This window comes from Clarias gariepinus, chromosome 21 (genome assembly GCF_024256425.1).
Source record: "Clarias gariepinus isolate MV-2021 ecotype Netherlands chromosome 21, CGAR_prim_01v2, whole genome shotgun sequence".
In the NCBI taxonomy this organism is placed as follows: domain Eukaryota; kingdom Metazoa; phylum Chordata; class Actinopteri; order Siluriformes; family Clariidae; genus Clarias; species Clarias gariepinus.
In genome coordinates, this window is record NC_071120.1 from 1,315,001 (window position 1) to 1,342,831 (window position 27,831).

Genomic DNA, 27,831 nt, shown 5'->3' on the forward strand with positions numbered 1-27,831 from the left:
ACACACATTACTGTAATAACTAATGACATGTTAGAGTCATACACACACACACACACACACACACACATTACTGTAATAACTAATGACATGTTAGAGTTACACACTGATACATCAGTAAAGAGATTAAACACTACATTATAAACCTCTATACACACTAAAGGAACACACACACACACACACACACACAGAGACAGTTACTCTCACCTGTATGCGCTTCTGCTCAGCTTTTCTCCACATGTAGTACACCACTCCAGCAATCAGCAGCAACAGTATCAGCACCGCTATCACTATTCCTGCAGTCTCACCACCAGTTAACCCTACAACACACACACACACACACACACACACACACACACACACAGTATTAGTGTATTAGTTTATAAACAGGTGAAGACTCTCAGGTGTGTGTGAGGAGACTCAGGTTTCTCTCTCGGCTCCTAAACACACAACAGCAGGAGTTTGTTCCTCACTCAGAGTTTATCAGCAGCTTTAACTTTATATTAATGAGAAATACAGTGGAGACGTGGTGGAGACGTCAGAGCACTCGCTGGACTCAAACTCCCAGAATGCAGTGTGGCTATACGACTCTGAGTGATGAAGGAGAGTCTCTAGGCTAGTTAGCGCTCTAGGAGATAAGGAGTGTGAGGGCAGGATTAGGATTAAAATAAAAGTGAGTCTCTGTTCAGGGTGGAGTTCTCCTGTTAGAGTTCCTCTAGAGAGAAGGTTCTAGATCTGAGCTCTGTAGATGTTCAGGGTGGAGTTCTCCTATTAGAGTTCCTATAGAGAAAAGGTTCTAGATCTGAGCTCTGTAGATGTTCAGGGTGGAGTTCTCCTGTTAGAGTTTCTCTAGAGAGAAGGTTCTAGATCTGAGCTCTGTATATGTTCACAGGTTAAGGAGCTGCTGAACCTGCGCTGGTAAATGTGACTCTGAACGCTCTGAGTGCTGCCTGATCACTTCAACACCACACACACACACACACTCATGCAAACTGCTGTGTAATGTTTTAAGAAGGCTGAACACCAGAGTGTGTGAATTATAGAGTTCACTCAACTGACCACAGTATAGAACGTTTCCCATAATTCCCTGTTTAACCCCTTCATTACACACCACACTGAGGCGTACCTGACACAGAGACGGCGTACACACGGATGTCTTCTTTATAGTCCAGGTTCCGGATGGTGTAAGTTCTACTCTCACTCCTCCCCATGCCTCTCAGTGTGAGCTCTGGGTAACTGAGTGATGTTCTGGGTGTGTATTCAGATTTACACTGTAGTGTTCTGTTAGTCACAGTGCAGATCTGTACATCAACAGCTGAGACACTGCTTCTATAAATCACCTCCACCTTCAGCACTGACTCTGGTACGGACACATCCAGCTTCAGATCTTCACCAGTCTGCACTGGAACTGCTGAGAACACGGCTGAGGAGAAAAAACATTCAGCTGGATTTATTAAGAGTCACAACTAAAGTCCAAAGGTTAGGACAGTGTTTATGTGGGAAAGTTCCTGGTGTTCAGAGTCGGGTTACAGCGGAGTGTGTTCCCCTTTAATGTTGAGTGTAATATGATGTAAAAATGAAACACAATTTAAAAATAAAAATGTAAACATTATAATAAAAATCCACCCACATGTCCAAGAAATACATTTAAACTAAAAACTCAGAGCCTCATTATAAAATAAATCTTAGACGTGACTAAAGATTTTCATGATAAAAGTGAGTATCAGATGTTCAGGGTGGAGTTCTCCTGTTAGAGTTCTCCTGTTAGAGTTCCTCCAGAGAGAAGGTTTTAGATCTGAGCTCTGTAGATGTTCACAGATGAAGAAGCTGCTTATCAATAAAAAGCTGAACCTGAGCTGGTGAATGTGACTCTGAATGCTCTGAGTGCTGCCTAATCACTTCAACACCACACACACACTCATGCAAACTGCTGTGTAATGTTTTAAGAAGGCTGAACACCAGAGTGTGTGAATTATAGAGTTCACTCAACTCACCACAGTATAGAACGTTTCCCATAATTCCCTGTTTAACCCCTTCATTACACACCACACTGAGACGTACCTGACACAGAGACGGCGTACACACGGATGTCTTCTTTATAGTCCAGGTTCCGGATGGTGTAAGTTCCACTGTCCCATGGCATCACGTCTCTCAGTGTGAGCTCTGGGTAACTAAGTGATGTTCTGGGTGTGTATTCAGATTTACACTGTAGTGTTCTGTTAGTCACAGTGCAGATCTGTACACCATCAGCTGAGTCACTGCTCTTATGAATCACCTCCACTGGCTCTGATACGGACACATGCAGTGTCAGATCTCCTTCAGGCTTCACCTGAACTGCTGAGGACACGGCTGAGGAGAAAAAACATTCAGCTGGATTTATTCAGAGTCACAACTAAAGTCCAAATGTTATGACAGTGTTTATGTGGGAAAAGTTACAATACATTTTTTTAAACACATGTCCAGGATATTTTCATGACTTTTCCAGGACTTTGGACTAAATTTAAAAAAGCTATTAATTAGGGCCCAAGCACTACAGGACCCTCTTGTTTTCCCAAGGATTAATTTTTCCCACCATTTTTGGATTTTTGGCGTCTTAAAATAGTCAAAAACACATGACAGTTGTCAGACAGGTTGAAATCTGCTGCCATTAGGATGCCTGGAAGTCATACACACTTTCACATAGGCACACAAAACTCAGTACACATTTAGAGCTCATTGAGCCGAACAACTTCATACGATCGTCACCAAACCAGGCCGATGTAATTCAAAGTCATTGCAGACACAAAATTGTAAAGGGATTTTTGATATCTCAAACGGGTCAGCCGTGATAATGTCTTAAATTTATGCTGAAAAGTGATTAATAACTTTCTGTGTGACATTATATTGAGTGACATCACAGCATCTGCAGCCTATTAAACACACGTACACATCACAAATGTTAACACACACACCCCCATCTCTATTACACACAAACATGAACGCACGCACACAATCATACACACACACGGACAAACACATTCATATATCAGACACGTACACACACACATCACACATGTTAACACTCACGTCACAAATGTTAACACATCACACCTCTCACTCTTTCTCTCTCACACACACACACACACACACACACAAACACACAGTTAATATGACAAATATTTAGGGCCCAAGCTTACATCAGCCCTGTATAGTGTGTGAAGTGTGTAAGTTGTGTGGTGCCCCCGGGTGGCGATGGCTTTTTGTAGGTTCTAACTTCAGTTGCTCGATAGTCCAGGACTGGAATTTCCTACCAGTCTACCTGAGCCTCCTCTGCCCTCTGGACCAGTCTGCCTCGTCCTGGTGCCCCACTTCTGGTTGGAGATCTCGTCACATGGATCCTACAGTCTACCTGAGCCTCCAATGACCAACTGGACTCCATATAAACTCATACACATCTCCTGTTCTACTGAACTTCCAGCCTCCTAACACACAGTATGAGTGCAGATCAATCCCTGCTATCCGTTATCACCCAGATGAGGATGGGTTCCCTGTTGGGTCTGGTTCCTCTTAAGGTTTCTTCCTATTACCATCTCAGGAAGATTTCCCCTCAGCACCGTCACCCTCGGTTCGTTCATCAGGGACGATCTGATCATTCTGATTCATACACACTCACATTTAATACACACTTAAATAATTATTTTTATCGAAAAAAGCTGCTTTGCGACAATGTTAATTGTTAAAAGCGCTATACAAATAAATTTAATTGCATAAGCATGTAATTAGCATTATGGTAACTATATTAACATGTTGCTAGCAACATCATTAGAATGTCACTACCATGATGCTAGATGAATGTCGTTCCTGAGCTGCCAGTGATCCAGAATCCCTCTGCCCTCTGAACCTGTCTGACCCATCCTTGTGCCCCGCTTCTGGTTGGAGATCTCGCTGCATGGATGCCCCGTGTGTCTCTTTGGGATGCGTCTCGTGTCTGGGGTTCCCTGTTGAGTCTGGTTTCTCTCAAGGTTTCTTTCTATTACCATCTCAGGGAGTTTTTCCCTCAACACCGTCACCCTTGACTCGTTCATCAGGGACGATCTGATCATTCTGATTCACACACACTCACATTTCATACAAACTTAAATAATTATTTTGATTGTGTAAAGCCAGACTGTCAGACGGTGGCGTTGGACTTCACATCGCTCCTCATGTCAGCCGAAATCACACAATAAACATGCATAAATACCAAGATGGCGCCGGTGAGGTCGACTGCCGTCATGACTGCTCCGACCACCTTTTCTTTGTTTTTGTTCTTTAAGTTAGTTTACAGCGTTTTAAAACTAGTCAAATTACCACCATGGGGTACATTAGTTATGATAGAGACACTCTTGTTTCTATTGGTATACAATGTACTCACAATTCGACGTTTTTTAACTTCGGATCCGAGCTGGCCGAGTGAGATCCTGAGGGACAACAAAGGACGCGACGCGAAGCAGCGGCCTCGAGGGAAACGAGCCGGCGTCAGGAACAGGCTGAGAGCCCGTGCACACCGCACACCTCTGCCTAGCATCCTGCTTGCCAACGTCCAGTCGCTGGAGAACAAGCTCGATGACCTCAGAGCCAGGATAAAGTTCCAGAGAGACATTCGGGACTGCAATCTCCTCTGCTTCACCGAGACATGGCTGAACCCAGCGGTGCCGGACCACGCCATCCAGCCGGCCGAGTTCTTCTCGGTTCACCGCATGGACAGGACGCGGGACTCGGGGAAGTCAAGGGGAGGCGGCGTGTGTTTAATGGTGAACAGCAGCTGGTGCAACAGCGCGAGCGTTGTTCCTCTCACATGCTCCTGCACACCAAACCTGGAACTACTGTCCATCATGTGTCGTCCTTTTTACCTTCCTCGGGAGTTCACATCGGTCATAATCAGCGCCGTTTATATTCCACCACAAGCGGACACGGACACTGCCTTATGCGAGCTGCATGAGGCACTAACACAGCACCAGACACAACACCGGGACGCTGCGCTTATTGTGGCGGGGGACTTTAATAGTGCCAACCTCAAACGTGCAGCGCCAAACTTTTATCAGCACATCACCTGCCCCACCAGGGGCGAAAGGACTCTGGACCACTGCTACACAACGGTCAAGGACGGCTACAAGATGCCAAAATACAAACACGTAAAGCTGCTGGACCAGACAACATCCCAGGCAGAGTGCTCAGAGAATGTGCTGAACAGCTGGCAGATGTTCTCACCGACATCTTCAACATCTCTCTGAGCAGCGCCGTCGTTCCCACGTGCTTCAAAGCCACCACCATCGTCCCCGTGCCCAAGAAGTCTACTGTGTCCTGTCTCAACGACTACCGTCCCGTTGCACTTACACCCACCATCATGAAGTGCTTCGAGCGGCTCATCATGAGACACATCAAGACGCTGCTGCCCCCTTTACTGGACCCACTGCAATTTGCGTATCGTCCTAACCGCTCAACGGACGATGCCATCTCCACTACACTTCATCTTGCCCTCACACACTTGGACAAGAAGGACGCATACGTTCGAATGCTGTACATAGACTTCAGCTCAGCATTCAACACTATCATCCCCCAACAACTGATCGGGAAGCTGAGCCTGTTGGGCCTGAACACCTCCCTCTGCAACTGGATCCTAGACTTTCTGACCGGAAGGCCTCAGTCAGTACGGATCGGGAACTGCACCTCCAGCACCACCACACTGAGCACTGGGGCCCTACAAGGCTGTGTGCTCAGTCCCCTGCTGTTCACACTGCTGACTCACGACTGTGTAGCAACACACAGTTCAAATCACATCATTAAGTTCGCTGATGACACGACCGTGGTGGGTCTCATTAGCAAGAACGACGAGTCAGCGTACAGAGAGGAAGTGCAGAGGCTAACGGACTGGTGCAACAACAACAACCTGTCTCTGAATGTTGACAAGACAAAAGAGATGGTTGTTGACTTCAGGAGGACACGAGGCGACCATTCTCCGCTGAGCATCAACGGCTCCTCTGTGGAGATTGTCGAAAACACTAAATTCCTGGGTGTCCACCGGGAGAAGGACCTCAACTGGTCCCTCAACACCAGCTCCCTGCACAAGAAAGCCAAACAGCGTCTCTTCTTTCTGAGAAGACTGAGAAAGGCCCAGCTTCCACCACCGATCCTGATCACCTTCTATAGAGGGACTATCGAGAGCATCCTGAGCGGCTGCATCACTGTCTGGTTTGGGAATTGTGCCATATCGGACCGCAAAACCCTACAGCGGATAGTAAGGACAGCGGAGAAGATCATTGGGGTCTCTCTTCCCTCCATTGAAGACATCTACACCACACGCTGCATCCGCAAAGCCAACAGCATTGTGGCTGATCGGACACACCCCTCTCACACACACTTCACACTCCTGCCATCTGGAAAAAGGTACCGAAGCATTCGGGCACACACATCCAGACTGTGCAACAGCTTTTTTCCACAAGCCATCCGTCTCCTCAACAAAAAGGGACTGAACTGATAAACCCACACACACACACACACACACACACACACACAAACATTATCACTCAGCTTAACTACTACAACTCAACTACATCAATACATCAAAACACTGTGACTGGACTGACAAATTAACACAAGCGCAGACACACTGACCCACACAAACTATCGTACACACATCTGTAAATGCCTCACTGTTTATCTCTTCTGCACAATATTCATTACTTTTTGCACAAATATCAATTCTTGCTGCTATGTTTTTACTACCTCAACACCATATTTTATGTTTTATGTTCTGATATGTCGTTGTTGTCGCACCGTCACTTTGTTGTTGCTCGTTTTGCACATTTGCACGTGCACTTTATGTTGTTGTCTGTTGTCTGGAAAAAAAAAAAAAAAACCTGTAGATAGTCTTTTAGTTAGTTAGTGTTTTTAGTTAGCTTTTTTGTTCATTTATGTTGTAATTTATGTTAGGAATATCTGTCTTGTCTCTGCTAGCCAGCTAACTAGGCCTCCTAGCTAGCTAGTTTAGCTTCTCTGTTAATTTATGTTGTAAGTTTATGTTGCATGTAGCACCTTGGTCCTGGAGGAACGTTGTTTCGTTTCACTGTGTACTAACTGTATATGGTTGAAGTGACAATAAAGCCTACTTGAACTTGAACTTGAACTTGAAACAAAGGCTGAAACAGGAAGTTCCGGTTCAGAGGGAGGTCACGCGCTGGACGGACCAATCGGTGGGCGCGTTACAGGACGCACTCGATGACGCAGACTAGGACATGTTCAGAAACAGCTCCGATGGTGACGTCAGCGTGTTTACGGAAGCGGTTGTGGGATTCACCTGATCACCAACAACGATGAAACGGCCTACCTGGAGGAGGTTGGAAATCTGGAGAACTGGTGCCAGAGAAACAATCTCCTCCTGAACGTCAGCAAGACAAAGGAGCTGATAGTGGACTTCAGTACAAAGCAGGTGAGGAACTACCAGACCCCCATCATCAACAGGAGCCCAGTGGAGAGAGTGGACAGCTTCAGATACCTCAGTGTTCACATCACGCAGGACCTGTCATGGTCCTGTCACATCAACACCATGGTAAAAAAGGCCCGGCAGCGTCTCTACCACCTCAGACGCTTGAGAGACTTTAGACTGCCCTCCAGGGTGCTCAGGAATTTCTACTCCTGCACCATAGAGAGCGTCCTGACGGGAAACATAACGACCTGGTTCGGGAACAGCACCATGCAGGACAGACGAGCTCTACAGAGGGTGGTGCGATCAGCTGAGCGCATCATCCGCACCGAGCTCCCTGACCTGCACTCAATCTACACCAACGGTGCTGGACCAAGGCCAGGAAGATCGTGAAGGACCTCAGCCACCCCAACAATGGACTGTTCACTCTGTTGCGGTCTGGGAAGCGATTCCGCTCCCTGAGGGCCAACACAGAGAGACTGAGGAGGAGCTTCTTCCCGCAGGCGATAAGGTCTCTCAACCACACCACTATGCAGAATTAACACACTATTTTCACAATCAATCAATCAATCTTTATACATCCATGGACACTATGGACAACTCCACGCACATCTACACTACATGTTTACGTTTACACTCTGGACCATTGCACAAAGACACTTTAATAACCTTTGCACAAAGTCACTTTTTCTATGCATATTTGCACACCATTATATTTCTATTTGTACAGTACATTTCTATTTCCAGTTTCTATTTTTAGTTCTATTTTTCCTAGTAAAATTTTTTATTTTTTATTTTATTTTTTTATTTTTTATTTTTCTATCGTATTTCTTTTATTCATATTTATTACTATTATAAGCTTTAATTCTCTTTTTAAGGTCACTGGCGGTCGTGTAAGCATTTCACTACATTTCGTACTGTGTATGTGACAAATATAATTTGAATGTGAATAGAGAATCGACTGTTCCTGAGACACGCCCCTGTTTTAGATAAACTCCGCCCCCAGTGTGTGTAACTCTCAGGTAAGTTGTGAACAGCCCTTAAGTGTGTGTGTGTGTGTGTGTGTATGTGTGTGTGTGTGTGAGATTAAACCCTAACTGTGTCCTTAACTCTGAATGTGACCCCAATAATTGAGAGTGAAGGATTTATCAGCAGTAGAAGAGATAAACACACTTACTGAAGATTCTGAGGTTCACAGTAGCGTAGTCTGAGTAATCACACTCACACGTGTACGACTTCCTCATACTGTAATCAGGTTTAGTGATGGTGAGAGAGAGATCTCCCTTCTTAAACTGATCATAAGACATGTTAAACCCCTTCTGCACTGATCTACATGATGTCTGATCACACTGAGCGAAGACGTCGTCTCGATTACTGTCCAAACTCCATTTGGCCTGACCAGAACACGGAGCTTCACATGGGAGAGTCACAGACTGATGGAGCTTCGCATATATAGGAAAGACACAAGTAGCTGATCCAGGATCTGAAAGAGAGAATAAACACTTTATATCAAGAACAAAACTATAAAGATGATTTTTATCCTTAAATGTAAAATAAAGTGAGAGTCCTGCACTCTTCTCCAGTGTGTGTATTAATCTGACTGCTGGACGTGTGAAGGTAACACACACTCAGAGAGAACTCAGGGCTGTGTACCAGACCTCATCAAGTGCGCTACAGGACACGCCCTAACAGTAATGACTCACTGCAGTGATGTTTAACGTGAGAGTGTAAAACTGTGAGAGTGTGCAGTAAGAACATACAGTGAGATTACAAGATTATTAATAATACATAATAATAGGAATAATAATAAAAAGAAATCATGATATTGATTCCTACACACACACGATCTGATTTCTGAATGATGTTGATTCACTTGCATGTGTCTCCTGCATTCAGATCAGAGCTGCATGACTATACCGTCAATTAGAATTTATCTCCGTGGGAACTGAGATCACAATTATCTCATTCAAATTTTTCAACCGAGACATTTATTGTACTCAAGTAAAAAAAAAAACACACACACGACACACATAACTTTTCTTTTAGTAAAACGTTTCAATAAATAGATTATATAATAAATAATAATATATATATATATATAATAAATAGATATAATATAGATATAATAGTTAATAACAATAATAAGTAAAATAACAAATAATTAGCACCTGTGCCTTTTAGACTCTCAGTCGACTACAGCACTTCATCATTACCATGCAGTAGTTTATATTATTGTTATTATTATTATAGTGTGTTATATAGTTTGTAATTAAGTATCTAGTTTACAGTGTAGAGTTTATTGTAGATAAATGTTTTATTGATCTGAGTTATAAGACACTTGTAGTTTAACTCTGTAACTTTCACTCTGATCTCAGAGTCTCTGTGTAACAGTGAGAATCAACACTACAGATTTAATTTACTAACACACTCACTTATATCACTATTACACTCTACACACCTGTCTCTCATCACACTGTAGTGTTTGTTTGTGTGTGTGTGTGTGTGTGTGTGTGTGTGTGTGTGTGTGTGTGTGTGTGTGTGTGTGCATGCGCACGTTAGTGTGAGACATTAACCTTATTCTGATAAAAACAATATAAACAATCACATGTGATGATAAAGTGTACACTCACTGCTAAACACAATAAAAGAAAATATATGCGTGTGTATTGAGGAGGACAGAGAGATAATGAGTAACCAATCAGAAAACAGGAGGACAGAAAGTACCCACCTTCCAGCTTCTGTCTGGTACTGAGCGGGTGAGCGAGTGTGATATTGAGAACACGCTAATATTAGACCACCATTAATGAGGAAGAGTGATGTGTGTGTGTGTGTGTGTGTGTGTGTGTGTGTGTGTGTGTGTTGTCAAGTACATAAATGAACATGTGAATGCAGCGTGATCTGAATGTATGGAGATACAGATGCACTTATTCCACCCCAACTGAAAATTAGGGGTTTTTGTTTTTAGCCAAAATGACTAACTTGCAGCTGTTTGTAATAAATCAATGAAACAAGAGCAATTTAAATAAACACAACTAATACAACAAGTGGTTCCTCCAAATTCAATGCAAAATGCTACTTTTAATAAATACAGCAGTATTAGAAATCAGGACTCTTATTAGGGGACTCTCAGATTAGAGACCTCAGGTGTACTTACTTTAGAACACATCCAATATCAGGACTTGATTAAGATTCGTTGATGGAGAGTTTTAATTAAACTGATTAATTACAGATTAATTACTTTAAAGTGCAACTGTACTGTACATGAATCACCATCAAAGAGAGTGTAGAGTGTACAGTGAGAGTGTGCAGTGAGTGTGCCGTGAGAGTGTGCGTACAGTGAGAGTGTGCGTGCCGTGAGAGTGTGCCATGAGGGTGTGCAGTGAGAGTGTACAATGAGAGTGAAAATCGTGAAAGACCTCAGCCACCCTAACAATGAACAGCTGCTTTCCTGGTGTTTACTCTCTTGAAGGCGTGGCCACTACCAACTCCACCGCCCTCATTAAGTTTGCTGACGACACTGTTGTGGTGGGCCTGATCACCAACAATGATGAGACGGCCTACCTGGAGGAGGTTGGAAAACTGGAGAACTGGTGCCAGAGGAACAATCTCCTCCTGAACGTCAGCAAGACAAAGGAGCTAATAGTGGACTTTAGTACAAAGCAGGTGAGGAACTACCAGACCCCCATCATCAACAGGAGCCCAGTGGAGAGAGTGGACAGCTTCAGATACCTCGGTGTTCACAGGGCTTCTTCCCGCAGGCGATACGTTCTCTCAACCACACCACCACACAGTACTAATAACATCTTTTAACATCCAACATTGACTGGACAATCATAGACACCATAAACACATTCATGTACACCTTCACTTACATATTTATATGTTAATTTCTGGACCATTGCACTAGACACTTTAATAAGACACTTTTTATGAAAATTTGTGTCCTGTGTCAGTCATTTTTACTTCATTTTTTTACAAATTTCAATTTTTTCTTCTTAATTTTGTTATATTGTACAGAATGTCCTTATTTGTACAGTATATTTCTATTTTTATCCTAGTTAAATTTATTTTCTATCGTATTTCTTTTTATTCATATTTATTTCTTATCTATAAGCTTTTACATTTTAAGGTCAAGGGCAGTCGTATAAGCATTTCACTGCATATCGTACTGTGTATGACTGTGTATGTGACAAATAAAATTTGAATTTGAGTATGTAACAGGCGGTTGCCTGGTTACAGGTTTAAATATGTTTGTTTGTGTAAAGCCCACCGAGGCGTATATATTACATTGGTATGGGAGGCGAGTGTGTAAACGGTGTACAGCAAAAACGATTCACAATTAAACGTATATACACGTAAAATATATATTCGGTGGTCCTTACCTTTTTATGCCAATGGCTAGTTACTGTTCTAGTAACAGTAGGTGGTGTGCAGAGTGTAGAGTGTGTAGTGAGAGTTAGCAGTGAGAGTGTAGAGTGTGTAGTGAGAGTGTGTAGTGAGAGTGTGTAGATTGGAGTCAGACTTACCAGTGGTAAATGTGAGTGTGTAGAGTGTAGAGTGAGAGTGTACAGTTATAGTGTACAGTGAGTGTGTAGTGTAGAGTGTGTAGTGAGACTTACCAGTGGTGAGTGTGAGTGTGAGTAAGAACAGGACACAGTGATGTGAGTGTGTAGAGTGAGAGTGTGTAGTGTAGAGTGTGTAGTGAGTGTGTAGTGAGAGTGTGTAGTGAGAGTGTAGAGTGAGACTTACCAGTGGTGAATGTGAGGGTGAGTAAGAACAGGACACAGTGATGTGAGTGTGTAGAGTGAGAGTGTGTAGTGTAGAGTGTGTAGTGTGTAGTGAGAGTGTGTAGTGAGAGTGTAGAGTGAGACTTACCAGTGGTGAATGTGAGGGTGAGTAAGAGCAGGACACAGTGATGTGGGGGTGTGTAGTGAGAGTGTGTATAGTGTAGAGTGTAGAGTGAGACTTACCAGTGGTGAGTGTGAGTGTGAGTAAGAACAGGACACAGTGATGGACGCTGCAGGACTGCATGTCTGAGGAGACACAACACCACCATCAGCACTGCACAGGTGGAGAATAAAGCAGGAGAGAGAAACCCACTCACAGCAACATTACATCATTAAACCTCACATTTACTCACATTCAGGACACTTTAAAAGCTTTCATCTCTCATTCAGTTATAAATTATAACTCACGTTATATCAGCTATAAACACTCGTTTCCTTCACCAGTCTCTCTTTATTCTCTCTCTGGAAGTTAATCAGATAAAACCACAGCTGGTCATGTGACTGAGGAAGTGTACAGCAGTGTGAACTCGTCTGTGCTGAAGATGTGGAGAGACTCTCAGTTACAGCTTCACTAGTTCACTACATTACTGTGTGGATCAGCAGGAACTCAGTTCACTTACACTTACACACTGACGGAGTGTTTAAAAGATCACACAGTCAACCAGCAACTTCAACACTTCTTCAACACATAACACACACACACAAAGTGTAGGCATGGGATGATAACCGGTTTCAAGGTTTACCGCGGTTTGAAAAAGTCACGGTTTCAAAACTGCAAACAAAAAAAGTTATACCATTCCTACGATATGTGCATTTTTTGTGTCGTCAAAGTGAAAGCACAGGACTCCCTACTAGGTTGTGTGCGCGCGTACCTGCAGCGAAAACAATACAGCCCCTCCCCCACCGGTTACTGCTGGCAGGCGCGTGTATGTGATTGTGCACGTGATCCGCAGTCAGTGAGACTCAGCAGTAATTTAAGTTCAGGATGGCCGAAGGAGGTGAACCCCCACAACTTTTCCCCCCGTCAAAAAAGACCAAGTCAGCGGTGTGGGATTTTTTTGGGTACCGGAAAAATTCTGACGGCCACGGCTTGGAAGAGGAAGGTCAACCGACATGCAAATCATGTTTAAAAAGAGTCGCTGCTAAAGGAGGCAATACACCAAATATGATTTCTCATCTACGGGAGCACCATCCAGCACTCTTTGCTAAATTCAAGGTGAGTTGTTAACTTAAAGCTGTCTTGAAATGAACTTTTGCAAACATCCAAGTTACCGAGTCAGACAACACGGCTAATTAATAAACATTAGCTAACATCAACTAATTTCCTCTTGTATGTTATTTTACAGAGTGGGGAATAGCAGACTATATGTACTAACGTTACGTTTCTGTGATTGAACATTAGTACAACAATTAAGTTAAGGTAAATCACGTCTTTACTTTTAAGCCTTCTGCCACGTTAACATCTTTTTAAAATCACGCAATTAAAAAAAAACAACAACAACTCGCTGGCTCTCACGTGTCTTTGAGTGTTCGTGAACTGATGAGACTGTGTGTGCGCAGTACACTCGCACTCTCTGCGTTAATATGCTCAACACTGAAATTAAAATTTATTTTAAAGCATTATTTTGATATTTTTAGCAGTACTATTTGTTTTTACACACAAAAAAAATAAATAATGTAATTAGTTGTTTTTGTTAAATCAAAATAAAATAAAATATACTGTGTTCAGTTGGGAAAAAAAGAGTTGTTTTTTTTACCCAGACATTTAAATATAACATTGTAAAGCAGTAATTACAATACCGTGATACCGTGAAACCGTGATATTTTTATCCAAGGTTATCATACCGTCAGAATCTTATACCGGCCCATGCCTAACAAAGTGTTACAGCATCATTAAACACTAAATTAAACTGATCAGGAGATGTTACACATCTACTCATCACCCCCCCCCCCCCAACCACACACACACACACACACACACACACACACACACACACAAGATTCAAGATTCAAAGAACTTTATTAATCCCAGAGGGAAATTGCTCTTGGTTATACAGTTGCTCAGTTTAATTTACCAGGTAAATTTACAAGTTAGATTAGGAAATATATATATATATATATATATATATATATATATATTAGACAGGAAAATAAAATTAAAGAAATAGAAATGTAAAAATTAAAGGAAAAATAACAATAAATAGAAGTAAAATAGAATAGAATAGAATTAGCTCTGGGATATAATTCAGATACATATTGCACTAGAACTGTAGTGTAAGTGAAAAGAAGTATTGCACAAGTGAATTATAATTAGATATTGCACTTAGAACATTGAGTTGTGTAAACAAAAGTGTCAAAGTGTAAAATGTTATTAACCAGGAACTACTGCCGGTCACTGGCCCGTAGTGAAGATGCTACAGAGAAGAGTTATATAATTTTATGGCCATAAGGAGAAAAGATCTCCTGTGGCGCTCCGTAAAACACCTGGTCATAATTAGTCTCTGGCTGAAGTTGCTCCTCTGGTCGGTGAGAACTCTGTATAGCGGGTGAGAAGGATTGTTCAAGATTGTGCGTATTTTGGACAGGATCCTCCTCCTTGCCACGACATCAACAGAGTCCAGATCCAAACCCAGGACAGATCCAGCCCTTCTAATGACCTTGTCCAGTCTGTTTCTGTCTGCCGCTTTTATGTTACAGCCCCAGCAGACCACAGCAAAGAAGACAACACTCGCCACCACAGATTCATAAAACATCTGAAGAATAGTATTACAGATGTTGAAAGATTTGAGCCTTCTTAGAAAGTACAACCTGCTTTGTCCTTTCTTGTAGAGGGCCATTGTGTTCACTAACCAGTCCAGTTTGCACACCTAGGTATTTGTATTTAGAGACCATGTCCACTGTCTCTACCTGGACACTATAGGAGTCACAGGGGTTCCACCTTTCCTAAAGTCGATCACCAGTTCCTTTGTTTTCTTGATGTTGAGTTGAAGGTAGTTGCACTCCCACCAGAAAACAAAGTCATCCACCACAGACTGGTACTCGGATACAGTATGTCACCGTCCTTAATACATCCCACCACCACAGAGTCGTCAGAGAACTTCTGTAGCTGGCATGATCCTGAATTATATTTAAAGTCTGATGTATAGAGGGTGAAAAGGAATGGAGACAGAACAGTCCCCTGAGGAGCACCAGTTCTGCAGATCACAGTGTCAGACACACAGTTCTGTAAACGAACATACTGGGCATGGCAGGTCAGGTAGTCCATTATCCAGGAGACCAAGGGAGTGTCAATTTCTTCACACACACACACAATATTTCTCACAGGCCTATTTTACCTATTTTCCCCAAATCACACATATATTTATTTACTTTAATTTATTTACAGTTTCTTCACCCCGCTGGTCATTTTTGTACTTAAGCTATGTGAAAGTAACTGGAAATAAACATGTCGGTTTGTGTAGCAAACACCGAGTAAGTATTTCATCTTCATTTCTCTGACATTTTCTCCTCAGACTCTTAAAACCCCACCTCACTGCTCCTCACAGTCTCTCACGTTAGGAGCTCTTATAATGGTTAAAGTATTTCATGAATAACTTTACATTTACATTTAGGTGTTTGGCAGATGCTCTTATCAGAGAGACTTACAGAAGTAAATATACATCCCCCAGCACCTGATCAGGGAGCTGAGCATGTTGGGCCTGAACACACAACACAACTGTGTAGCGACACATAGTTTGTATCACATCATAAAGTTTGCTAATGACATGATTGTGGTGGGTCTCATCAGCAAGAACAACGAGTCAGCATACAGAGAGGAAGTGCAGAGACTAACGGACTGGTGTAAAGACAACAACCTGTCTCTGAATGTCGACAAGACAAAGGAGATGATCGTTGACTTTAGGAAGACACGGAGCGACCATTCTGTATATACCACCTGTATATTAGATCCTGTACCGACACATTTTCTTAAACAGATAGTACCAGCAATAACAGAACCCCTGTTGAGAATAATTAATTCTTCACTCAGCATTGGTTATGTTCCAAAATCTTTTAAATTAGCAGTTATCAAACCAATAATTAAGAAACCTGACCTCGACCCCTGTCAGCTGTCCAGTTACAGACCAATATCAAACCTCCCCTTTATCTCTAAGATCCTGGAAAAGATAGTAGCGGAGCAGCTATGCTCATATATACATAGGAATGGCATACATGAACTGTATCAGTCAGGATTTAGGCCTCATCACAGTACAGAGACAGCGCTCGTTAAAGTAGTAAATGACATTCTATTGGCCTCTGATCAGGGTTGTGTAACTATGCTTGTATTACTTGACCTCAGTGCAGCTTTTGACACTGTTGATCACGCTATTCTTCTTCACAGATTAGAAAATGTAGTGGGAATTAAGGGTACAGCCCTCTCCTGGCTCAGATCCTATCTGACCCATCGTTATCAGTATGTAGACTTAAATGGTGATTATTCTGCATGTTCTCTAGTGGAGTTTGGCGTTCCGCAGGGTTCAGTTTTAGGTCCACTGCTTTTTTCCCTTTACATGCTTCCTCTGGGCAACATAATCCGTAAGCATGGTATTAGTTTTCATTGTTATGTTGATGATACACAGTTATATGTCTCAGCAAAACCTGATGAGAAAAAACAGCTTACTAAAATTGAGCAATGTGTGCAGGACATAAGAAATTGGATGCTAACTAACTTCCTTCTGCTAAATCCGGATAAGACAGAAGTTCTAGTCATAGGACCGCATACAGCTAGGAGTAAAATTTTAGATCATACCGTAACTTTAGATGGCCTTTCTGTTCCATCAAATGCAACAGTGAAAGACCTTGGTGTGATTATTGATTCCAGCCTTTCATTTGAAGCACATGTAGATAATATTACCAGGATAGCATTCTTTCACCTCAGAAATATTGCCAGAATAAGAAATTTATTGTCGCTAAACGACGCAGAAAAACTAGTTCATGCTTTTATCACCTCTAGGTTGGACTATTGTAATGCCTTACTGTCTGGTTGTTCAGCTAGATGCATAAATAAGCTTCAGCTAGTCCAGAATGCAGCAGCGAGAGTCCTCACCAGAACCAGAAGATATGAGCACATCACCCCTATCTTATCTTCACTCCACTGGCTCCCTGTGAAATTTCGCATTGATTTTAAAATACTACTCTTGACATATAAAGCATTAAATGGTCTCGCGCCGCAGTACCTGAGCGAACTGCTAGTGTCTTACGATCCGCCACGCCTACTTCGATCAAAGGATGCAGGCTGCTTGTCAGTACCGCGTATTATGAAAAATACAGCTGGGGGCAGAGCTTTTTCTTACAAAGCCCCAAAGTTATGGAATAGTCTTCCAAATAGTGTTCGGGACTCAGACACAGTCTCAGTGTTTAAGTCCAGGCTAAAAACCTATTTATTTAGCCGAGCATTTTTATAAATAGATTTGCCATAGGTAAAGGAGCAGATCTGGGGGACTCATGGACGTAGAGTATTATGGTGAACTGGTATGTTTGGATGCTGTCTTCCTCACTCTCGTTGATCACTCAGGTTTGCTGACGGTGAGGGGATTGTTTGCTTTACATGTCAGGAAGCCCTCATGTTTGTGTTTCCTTCTGGCTCTCCCTTTTAGTTATGCTGTCATAGTTAGTCCTGCCGGAGTCTCTGCTTGCACGCTACAGTTAATATACATTCACATTATACATTGTGTGACTGTGACCATACCTAACTGCCATCTCTCCTCTTCTTCTCTTTCCCCCCCTCTTTCTTTTTCCTCTCTCCTCCTGTCCCCCCCTTTCACTCTTTCTCTCTCTCTCTGTCGAGCTACACATGTCGTTCCTGAGCTGCCAGTGATCCAGACTCCCTCTGCCCTCCGGACCTGTCTGACCCATCCTGGTGCCCCGCTTCTGGCTGAAGATCTCGTCACATGGATGCCCCGTGTGTCTCTCTGGGATGCGTCTGGTGTCTGGGAATGATTCTCTCTACCTAGAAAATGGTTCTGGCCTTGACTGGTGTTGGCAACTGTTTCTCTGGGGACTTGACAGTTCGATAGTTCATGACTGGAACTTCTTACAAGTCTACCTGGGTCTTCAATAACTACCTGGACTCCATATTAACATCAATTAACATCAGCTATTATAGCTGAACTGCCTCCCACCCTACACACTGTATAAATGCAGATCATTTACTGCTTTTTGTTTCACCCAAATGAGGATGGGTTCCCTGTTGAGTCTGGTTCCTCTCAAGGTTTCTTCCTCTTACCATCTCAGGGAGTTTTTCCTTGCCACTGTCGCCCTCGGCTTGCTCACCAGGGACAAACTGACCATTTTGATTCATACAAATTCACATTTCATACAAACCTAAATAATTCTTTTGACTATGTAAAGCTGCTTTGCGGCAATGAAAATTGCTAAAAGCGCTATACAAATAAAATTGAATTGAATTGAATTGAATTCTCTGCTGACATCAACGGCTCCTCTATAGAGATCCTCAACAGCACCAAATTTCTGAAGGAGAACCTCATCTGGTCTCTCAACATCAGCTCTCTGCACAAGAAAGCCTAACAGCATCTCTTCTTCCTGTGAAGGCTGAGGAAGGCCCAGCTTCCACCACCAATCCTGATCCTGAGCAGCTGCACCACTGTCTGGTTTGGAAGAGTGTAACAATGTCATATCGCCGCATTGTCACTTTGTTGCTCTTGTTTGCACAGTTGCACATGCACTTTATGTTGTGTCTTTTGTATAAAACTTATTTCTCTGTTAACTTAAAATGTCAATCTGTCTTGTACATTTACATTACATTAGTACATTTGGCTGATGCTCTTATCCAGAGCGACTTACATTTTTATCTCATTACACATCTGAGCAGATGAGGGTTAAGGGCCGCGCTCAAGGGCCCAACAGTGGCAACTTGGTGGTTGTGGGGTTTGAACCTGGGATCTTCCAAACCGTAGTCCAATGCCTTATCCACTGAGCTACCCCTGGCCCCTGGGGTCTTGTCTTAGCTAGTCAGCTAATTAGGTTTCTTAGTTAGTTAGTTTTGTTAATTTATGTTGTTAATTGATGTTGTATGCATCACCTTGGTCCTGGAGGAACATCGTTCTGTATATGGTTGAAGTGACTTAAACTTGAACTATTTACTTAACAGCAATCCCGGATCGCTGTATCAGTCGAGATCACTAGTTTCACTCAAACAGTGGAACACAAATACACTACTAAATCACCAATCAGGTGTGAGTGTGTTTAAACGAGAGAAGAAAGTTTTAATGTTTAAGATGAGGAAAGGGAGACAGGAGGGGCTGAAAGCAAGAGTCTCCACTTACTCTAGCCTCACACACACACACACACACACACACACGCGCACACACATACACAGCGCCTGCATGCACAAAGGGTAACACTTATCTGCCGGGATTTATTTTTTACTTTTTTGAAAGGTAAGGTGCAGGTTAATTTGTTTTATTTTTACTTTATATTTTGTATAAATTATTTTTATGTATTTATTTTTTTGGGCTGTAAAACGAATAATTTAAGTTTCCATTATTTCTTATGGGAAAATTAAATTTGGTTTACGATTGTTTTGAAATACGAGCCCACTTCCGGAACAAATTATGCTCGTAATCCGAGGTTCCACTGTATATATATACTGAACAAAAATACAAACGCAACACTTTTGTTTTTGCTCCCATTTTTAATAGGATGAACTCAAAGATCTGAAACATTTTCTACATACACAAAATAACCATATCTCTCAAATATTGTTCACAAATCTGTCAAAATCCGTTACGATGAAGAACTGGAGTCAAGTCGAGACCCCAATGAGGACGGCGAGCATGCAGATGAGCTTCCCTGAGACGGTTTCTGACAGTTTGTGCAGAAATCCTTTGGTTATGCACTCCGATTGTTTCAGCAGCTGTCTGAGTGGCTGGTCTCAGACGATCATGGAGGTGAACATGCTGAATGAGGAGGACCTGGGCTGGTGTGGTTACATGTGGTCTGCGGTTGTGAGGCCAGTTGGATGTACTGCCAAATCCTCTGAAACACCTTTGGAGACGGCTTATGGTAGAGAAATGAACATTCAATTCACGAGCAACAGCTCTGGTTGACATTCCTGCTGTCAGCATGCCAATTGCACGCTCCCTCAAAACTTGCGACATCTGTGGCATTGTGCTGTGTGATTCAACTGAACCTTTCAAAGTGGCCTTTTACAGGTGGCCAGTCTAAGGCACACCTGTGCAATAATCATGCTGTCTAATCAGCATCTTGATATGGCACACCTGTGAGATGGGATAGATTATCTCGGCAAAGGAGAAGTGCTCACTATCACAGATTTTGACAGATTTGTGAACAATATTTAAGAGATATGGTTATTTTGTGTATGTAGAAAATGTTTCAGATCTTAGAGTTCATCTCATAAAAAATGAGAGCAAAAACAAAAGTGTTGCGTTTATATTTTTGTTTTTATATATATATATATACACACACACTATCAGAGTGTTTGTTTCACTAGTGTGTGCACTGTTTTGATACACGTTTATTTAAACTTATTGATGCTATTATACATTTATATTTTCTTACATTTTGAGTTAAAATATATATTCCGTTAAATTAAAAAAGAGAAACTGCAGCGCCATCTAGTGGAAACCAACCCCCAGTATGGAGGAAAAATCAGATCAGAGCCGCTTTGTGTTTAAACACTGAATAAAAGTGAGTGTAAAGAAAGTATACAGTAAAGTAGCAGGTCAGTGTAGGAGAGAGAGAGAGAGAGAGAAAGAGAGAGAGAGAGAGAGAGAGAGAACAGTGTTTCAGATCTAATGCTATAACGGGCCTCCGGGACCACACCCAGCTCACACACACACACACACACACACACTTATATATATATATATATATATATATATATATATATATGTCCGTGCCCAGCCTGGTGGATTATTTCTCTCTCTCTCACACACACACACACACACACACACTCTGTTATATATACTGTGTGTGTGTAATATCCAGTAGTAATAAACTGACCTTTATCCGCTGCTTCACTCCGCTTGTGTCTCTCTGTATAACCGACAAACTTCTGACTTTCGCTTTAGATTCCGGAAGTAGCAGGAGACCCGCCTCCCTTCCTGTGACGTCACCGCTGCACCGCTCTACACAGCCACTGGGGGCGCTAAAGCTGTGACACTTCCTCTTTAATTTCTAGAAATAATGTGAAGAGAAAATATAGATTTTAGTTTGTAAAGGAGCACAAAACAGATTGTAGTATTTTCTTTTTTAAGAAGGTCACTAATCCTGGGTCACTGGGGTCAGTGATGGTGTGTGGTGGGATCTGATGGGGATATATTTACACATTCTTCAGGTCATTTTTGCTCATTAATCGATCACACAACTAAACCAGTTGATGTTTATTATCATTAACATACAAGTTACAAAAAAGTACATAAAGACATAAAAAAAGAGGAAAGGAGATAAAGAAGATTTAAGGATTTTAAGGTTCAGCTATTCAGGCTAATGGTTTCTACATAAATATGATTTTTATTCTTTTTGTCTGTCACACTTCATTATCGTCTTCCAGATGGCAGAAGTGTGAATAAGATGTGTTACAGATGTGTATTGTCCTTCATAATGTGATGGACCCTTATGAGAACCCTGGTCTTACATGATATTTGGAAGGTCGGAGGGGATTTTAGTGTCACTAAGTACAATACTTTTTTAAACTTCTGCTTTTTTTTTTATTTACGAGCTCTATTAATGAGGTTCCACATTATAATTCTGTTTATAGCAACAACGCTTTATCTTCAGCTCCCTTCAGAACTACTTTCTGTTTTAATGTACTTTAGGGGCCACATCCATTTAAATTCTAAGTGTCGTCTCAGAGAGCTCCTAACTTAGCTTACAAACCTTTAGCAAGAAGTCTTATCTTAATGTGGCCGTATTATGCTTTTTCAAATATGATCTTTCATGCAGTGTGTCATGTAGCTGTATGTGAACATAAACTATCTGCTCTATCTGTGACGCTGACAGTGCACGATAAATGAAGTTTTTGTCTATAAAAAAAAAAGAGTCGGCTAACATTCGCCTAAACGAGTCGTTAGCAAATATATTTTTATTTTCTGTTATGGATACACGTCACTCTGTAACATATTTGCAAAATATCTGGCCACGTTCTACATCGCGAACAACTTGCCTGTCATCTTACAATTAACGTTACCACACTCTTGTAAACACTTTGTAATATAAAAAAACAATAAAAAACAAGAGCACACGAAAACCTTTTTAACTGTTTATTCTCCACCATTCACCAAAACTGTACTGTACACAAAAGTGCACATGCGCATCTCCAGCAAGCCCCGAGGGGAAAAACACACACACGCGAAGTGTAAGGGCACGGAGCATGCACACTTCGCGCATCACACACACACGCATAAAGTGTAAGGGCACAGAGCATGTGCACTTCGCGCATCACACACTCGCAAAGTGCGCATGCCCCATGCCCCGAGGGGAAAATGCATGTGTAGTGATGGTGGACCAGCGCTGGCGTAATTTGTTTAGACAAGAGAAGGAGAGATTGCTGTGGATCATTTTCTTCCGAAGATTTTTTAACCGGATTATCTTTGACTGGACATATTCCTTGGACTTATCACCCCTGGGTAAACACGGACTTCTGACATTTTCCACTCACTCGCGTTCACACACACATACACATACCGTTTATTATATATAGTTTGTAAATATTGTTTATATCTTTGGTTGTGGTGGATCTTTTTCCGTTTACTTTATTTAGTTTTGTATAATACAAATTTGCTTTATCAACTTGTTTGTGTTTGTCCTTTTTGCTCACCGGCCTTTTAACGCAAAACCAACACAAAGATAAAAGACCTTTTAATTTTTGTAGCCACAGTTAATATAAAATTAGCTGGTCGTTACGCGGTAAAACCGACGCCACCTTTTCTATGTATTGACGGGTCACCAGAGCCGTCGTTCAGTTATGGTCATGGGCATTTTGTTTTCCGACACACGCTGTAGCGGTAGACCAATCATAAATCACCGCCCCATCTGACCAATCACAGCAGTGAGGGCTCGTGGAAAGGAGGGGTTTAGACAGACTGAATCTTCAAACTGCTTCACACGAGTCATTTAGAAATCATTTAGAAATGGGGTAAAATTAAATCTATTTTTTGGCAAAACTAAAGTGTTTTTTGACCTTGCATACATGTAAACCTGTGTCAAGAGACTCATTAAGCAATATTAGCAACCTTAAAATGGCATAATAGGGGCACTTTAAAACCAAGTTAGGAGTGATGTCAGAGTAAGTCTGAGGTAGGAACAAACTAAAAGATTTATCTCAGTGAGGAGGTGGGGCGGAGCCAGTGACTAGGTACGACACATTCTTCAAGTTGTGGGCATTATCCATGGCACATACATTAAAATAATCCTATTTATATATGCATTTTATACACTTACACTCAAAGTTTGGGATCACTTGCATTTTTTTTGTTTTTGTTTAGTGGTTTATTTTCTAAATTCCACAATTATATAGGGGATTTCAAAACTATGAAATAACACATATGGAATTAGATAATTATGTAACAACACAAACAGTCTGTTGTTATTTTAAGACATGAAGGTCAGCTAAGAAGGTCATTCTTACAAGAACAGTATTGTGTCGAGTGCGTTTGTAAAACCCAGGAAAACAAGACCAAAACTGAGCTCTGCTGCAAAGGAGAAGTTCATTTAGAGTCACCAGCATCAGAAATCACCAAATTGAGGCTACAGGGAGCAGAGGTAAAGAAGGTGCAGGATTTTAAGTACTTAGGGTCAACGGTCCAGAGCAACGGAGAATGTGGAAAGGAGGTGAAGAGGCGGGTACAGGCAGGTTGGAATGGGTGGAGAAAAGTGTCAGGTGTGTTGTGCGATAAAAGAGTATCAGCAAGAATGAAAGGAAAGGTGTACAGGACAGTGGTGAGTCCAGCGATGCTCTACGGCTTAGAGACAGTGGCGCTGAAGAAAAGACAGGAGGCAGAGTTGGAGGTAGCAGAGCTGAAGATGTTGAGGTTCTCTTTGGGAGTGACAAGGATGGATAGGATCAAGAATGAGTTTATCAGAGGGACAACCCACGTTAGATGTTCTGGAGATAAAGTCAGAGAGGCCAGATTGAGGTGGTTTGGACATGTTCAGAGGAGAGATTGTGAATATATCGGTAGAAGGATGCTGAGGTTGGAACTGCCAGGCAGGAGGTCTAGAGGAAGACCAAAGAGGACATTTATGGATGCAGTGAGAGAGGACATGAAGTTAGTTGGTGTGAGAGAAGAGGATGCAGAGGATAGGGTTAGATGGAGGCAGATGATTCGCTGTGGCGACCCCTGAAAGGGAACAGCCGAAAGACAAAGAAGAAGAAGCCTCAGAAATCACCAAATAACAACCAGCACCTCAGATTAGAGCCGTTATGAAGCTTTACAGAGCAGAAGTAGCAGATATACATCTCAATATCAACTGTTCAGAGGAGATTATTGTGTGTTTTAAATAAATGCCTTCAGTATTGTTTTATAAATAAACATCAGAAGAGACCACGGTGTTAGAAGAGGTGTACAAACTTTTGAGCAGTAGTGGGCGTATATCTTCTTCTACCGATATATTCACCATCTCTCCTCTGAACATGTCCAAACCACCTCAATCTGGCCTCTCTGACTTTATCTCCAAAACATCTAGCATGGGTTGTCCCTCTGATAAACTCATTCTTGATCCTATCCATCCTTGTCACTCCCAAGGAGAACCTCAACATCTTCAGCTCTGCTACCTCCAGCTCTGCCTCCAGTCTTTTCTTCAGTGCCACTGTCTCTAAGCCGTAGAGCATCGCTTGTTTCACCACTGTCCTGTACACCTTTCACTCTCGCTGATACTCTTTTATCGCACAACACACCTGACACTTTTTCTCCACCCATTCCAACCATCCCGGTACCCGCCTCTTTACCTCCTTTCCACACTCTCCGTTGATCTGGACCGTTGACCCTAAGTACTGTACCTTCTTTACCTCTGCTCCCTGTAGCCTTACAGTTCCACTTAGGTTCCTCTCATTCACATACATGTATTTCATCTTGCTGCGGCTAAGCTTCATTCCTCTGCTTTCCAGAGTGTACCTCCACCTTCATCTGTTCCCTGTTCTCACTACAAAGCACAATGTCATCTGCAAACATCATACTGTAGTCCATGGAGACTCCTGTCTTACCTCATCTGTCATCCTGTCCACCACCAGAGCAAACAAAAAGGGGCTTAGAGCCGATCCTTGATGCAGACCCACCTCCACCTTGAACTCTTCTGTCACACCTACAGCACATCTCCCCACTGTCTTACAGCTCTCATACATGTCCTGCACCACTCTAACATACTTCTCTGCCAATTCAGACTTCCTCATACAATACCACAGCTCCTCTCTTGGCACCCTGTCGTACGTCTTCTCTAAATCTACAAAGACACAATGCAACTCTTCTCTGTACTTCTCCACCAGCATCCTCAAAGCAAATACTGCATCTGATGTACTCTTTCTAGGCATAAAACCATATTGCTGCTCACAAATGCTCACCTCTGCCCTTAACCTAGCTTCCACTACTCTTTCCCACAGCTTCATTGTCTGGCTCATTAGCTTTATACCTCTATAATTGCCACAGCTTTGCACATCTCCCTTGTTCTTAAAAATCAGCACCAATACACTTCTCCTCCATTCCTCTGGAATCCTCTCACTCTCCAAGATCTTGTTGAACAGACTAGTCAGAAACTTTTAAATAAAATGTATTCTTATTATTATTATTATTATTATTATAAAAGTTATTATTATTATTATTATTATTAATATTATTATTATTATTATTACAGTGTCTGAGTATACAGACAAAAAGCTTTTATATGTATGTTATGCCTTCTCTTCCAAGTCTGAGTATTGTAATGAGAGTAATAGAAGACTGTATAATAACAATAATAATTATTAAGAATATTTTTTATCAAGGTTATTCACTTCCATGCAGGTTACTGTGGTTTAATGTTTGAAACAAAACAGTGAGCGCATACTGTATATCCTTTGATGTGTCAGATGCCTCAGCATATTGTTTAAATAATCATGGTGGGCCGCTATGGCCAAAAATGCCAGGGCCGTTTTTTGGTACCAGTCCAGCCCTGGGAGTGCGTGTCTTCAAGTGTAAAGAAATATAAGTTTATCCTGAATATATATTCATATTGTGAATTTGGTTTCGTTACTTTTTAAATAAATTAACGTTCTGTATAAAGTCAGACGGCCGCTCGCGCTTTGTTCCTGCGAATGCTTGCTTTTAACACTGCGCGCGCGCCCTATGTCCGTTCGGTGTGTATCTTGTGCGCATGCTCAGACGTAACGCGCCGCGCTTGGAGTATATATAGTGTGTGTTTGTGAAGATAAGAGAAGTTGAGCAACCAAAAGTGACCAAACACACACACACACACACACTCAGGGCGTTCCCTTCCCTCACTTCCTCATTAATGCCCCTTCCTCCATTTTACTCCTGTCCCCTCCACAGTTCTGCCCCTCACACACACACACACATTACCCCACTCACTCCCCCCCCCCACACACACTCCCCCCTCCCCCTCCCCCTCCCAGTCTCCTGTACAGAGGGTTGTGTGTCCGCGCGCCTCAGCGTCTCCACAGCGTTAACAATAACACCACCACACTCAGAGTTAACATGGCGGACTCAGACTCCGCCCCCTCCTCCTCCACGTCACCGCGGCCGCCATATTGGTCCTGGCAACTCTGTGCTTTAGAGTAATGAGAGTAAACCAGGGGTCTGTGGGTTTAACTGGATAAACAGAGCTGGAGCGGTTATAGTGAATATACTGATTTATTATTCGAGGATCCAGTTATTATGTGTAGTAGTTTAGAAAGTCTAGAGTTAATATGATACTAAACGCAGATTAAAATCTTTATGTAAATATAAAGTACTATTAATAAATGATGTACTGATAAACATATATGTAGTGTTGTACTACTACATCTCACTGTAGTCTTATATTCTATACTATTTATATTATATTGTAGTATAAATGTAAAGCTCTGTGTTAAAGCTTCCTTATTGTTTCAGGCTTTATTACATCTGACACTCTGACACTGTAGAGAAGCTGCAGCGCCACCTACTGGAGATCTACTGTAATATGTGTGGAAGGAGATCAGAGCTTCCGCTTTGTGTTTAAACACTGAATAACAGTGAGTGTACAGAGAGAAACAGCACAGAGTTCATTAATACAGTAAAAGTCGGTGTAGGAGAGAGAGAGAGAGAGAGAGAGAGAGAGAGAGATAACGGGCCTGCGGGACCACACCCTTACACCAAAACACACACATACTTTTTATATATTTCCGCGCCCAGCCTGGAGGATTATTTCTCTCTCACACACACTCTCTCTCTGTTATATATACTGTGTGTGTGTGTGTGTGTGTGTGTGTGTGTGTGTGTGTGTAATATCCAGTAGTAATAAACTGACCTTTATCCGCTGCTTCACTCCGCTCGTGTCTCTCTGTATAACGGACAAACTTCTGACTTTCGGTTTAGATTCCGGAAGTAGCAGGACCTCCTCCCTTCCTGTGACGTC

At 42.1% G+C, this 27,831-nt stretch overlaps 1 protein-coding gene across 2 annotated transcripts; it reads right to left on the reverse strand.

Moving 5' to 3' along the window:
- Nucleotides 1-989: 989 nt before the first annotated feature.
- On the reverse strand, nucleotides 990-27,831 carry LOC128509848 (uncharacterized). 2 transcript variants are annotated; one of them, XM_053481706.1, is made up of 6 exons: nucleotides 27,724-27,831; nucleotides 21,247-21,420; nucleotides 12,409-12,471; nucleotides 8,616-8,921; nucleotides 2,059-2,346; nucleotides 992-1,420 (listed from the first exon to the last, which is right to left on the reverse strand). In XM_053481706.1, the coding sequence occupies exons 3-6, from the start codon at nucleotides 12,467-12,469 to the stop codon at nucleotides 1,101-1,103; spliced, it is 975 nt and encodes a 324-aa protein (XP_053337681.1). In that variant the 5' UTR covers nucleotides 12,470-12,471; nucleotides 21,247-21,420; nucleotides 27,724-27,831; the 3' UTR covers nucleotides 992-1,100. The 2 variants fall into 2 exon arrangements, with proteins under 2 accessions (XP_053337682.1, XP_053337681.1); XM_053481707.1 differs by lacking the exon at nucleotides 21,247-21,420 and having other exon boundaries at nucleotides 990-1,420.

What these genes read in the sequence shown, in the direction of transcription:
- LOC128509848 (XM_053481707.1), bottom strand. Translation starts at nt 12,469, where the DNA reads ATGCAGTCCTGCAGCGTCCATCACTGTGTCCTGTTCTTACTCACACTC. An exon ending in CACACTCACACTCACCACTG is followed by an intron (nt 8,922 to 12,408) that starts GTAAGTCTCACT and finishes TCTCTCTTTCAG; the next exon opens with ATCCTGGATCAGCTACTTGT. An exon ending in GTACGCCGTCTCTGTGTCAG is followed by an intron (nt 1,421 to 2,058) that starts GTACGTCTCAGT and finishes TTTTCTCCTCAG; the next exon opens with CCGTGTTCTCAGCAGTTCCA.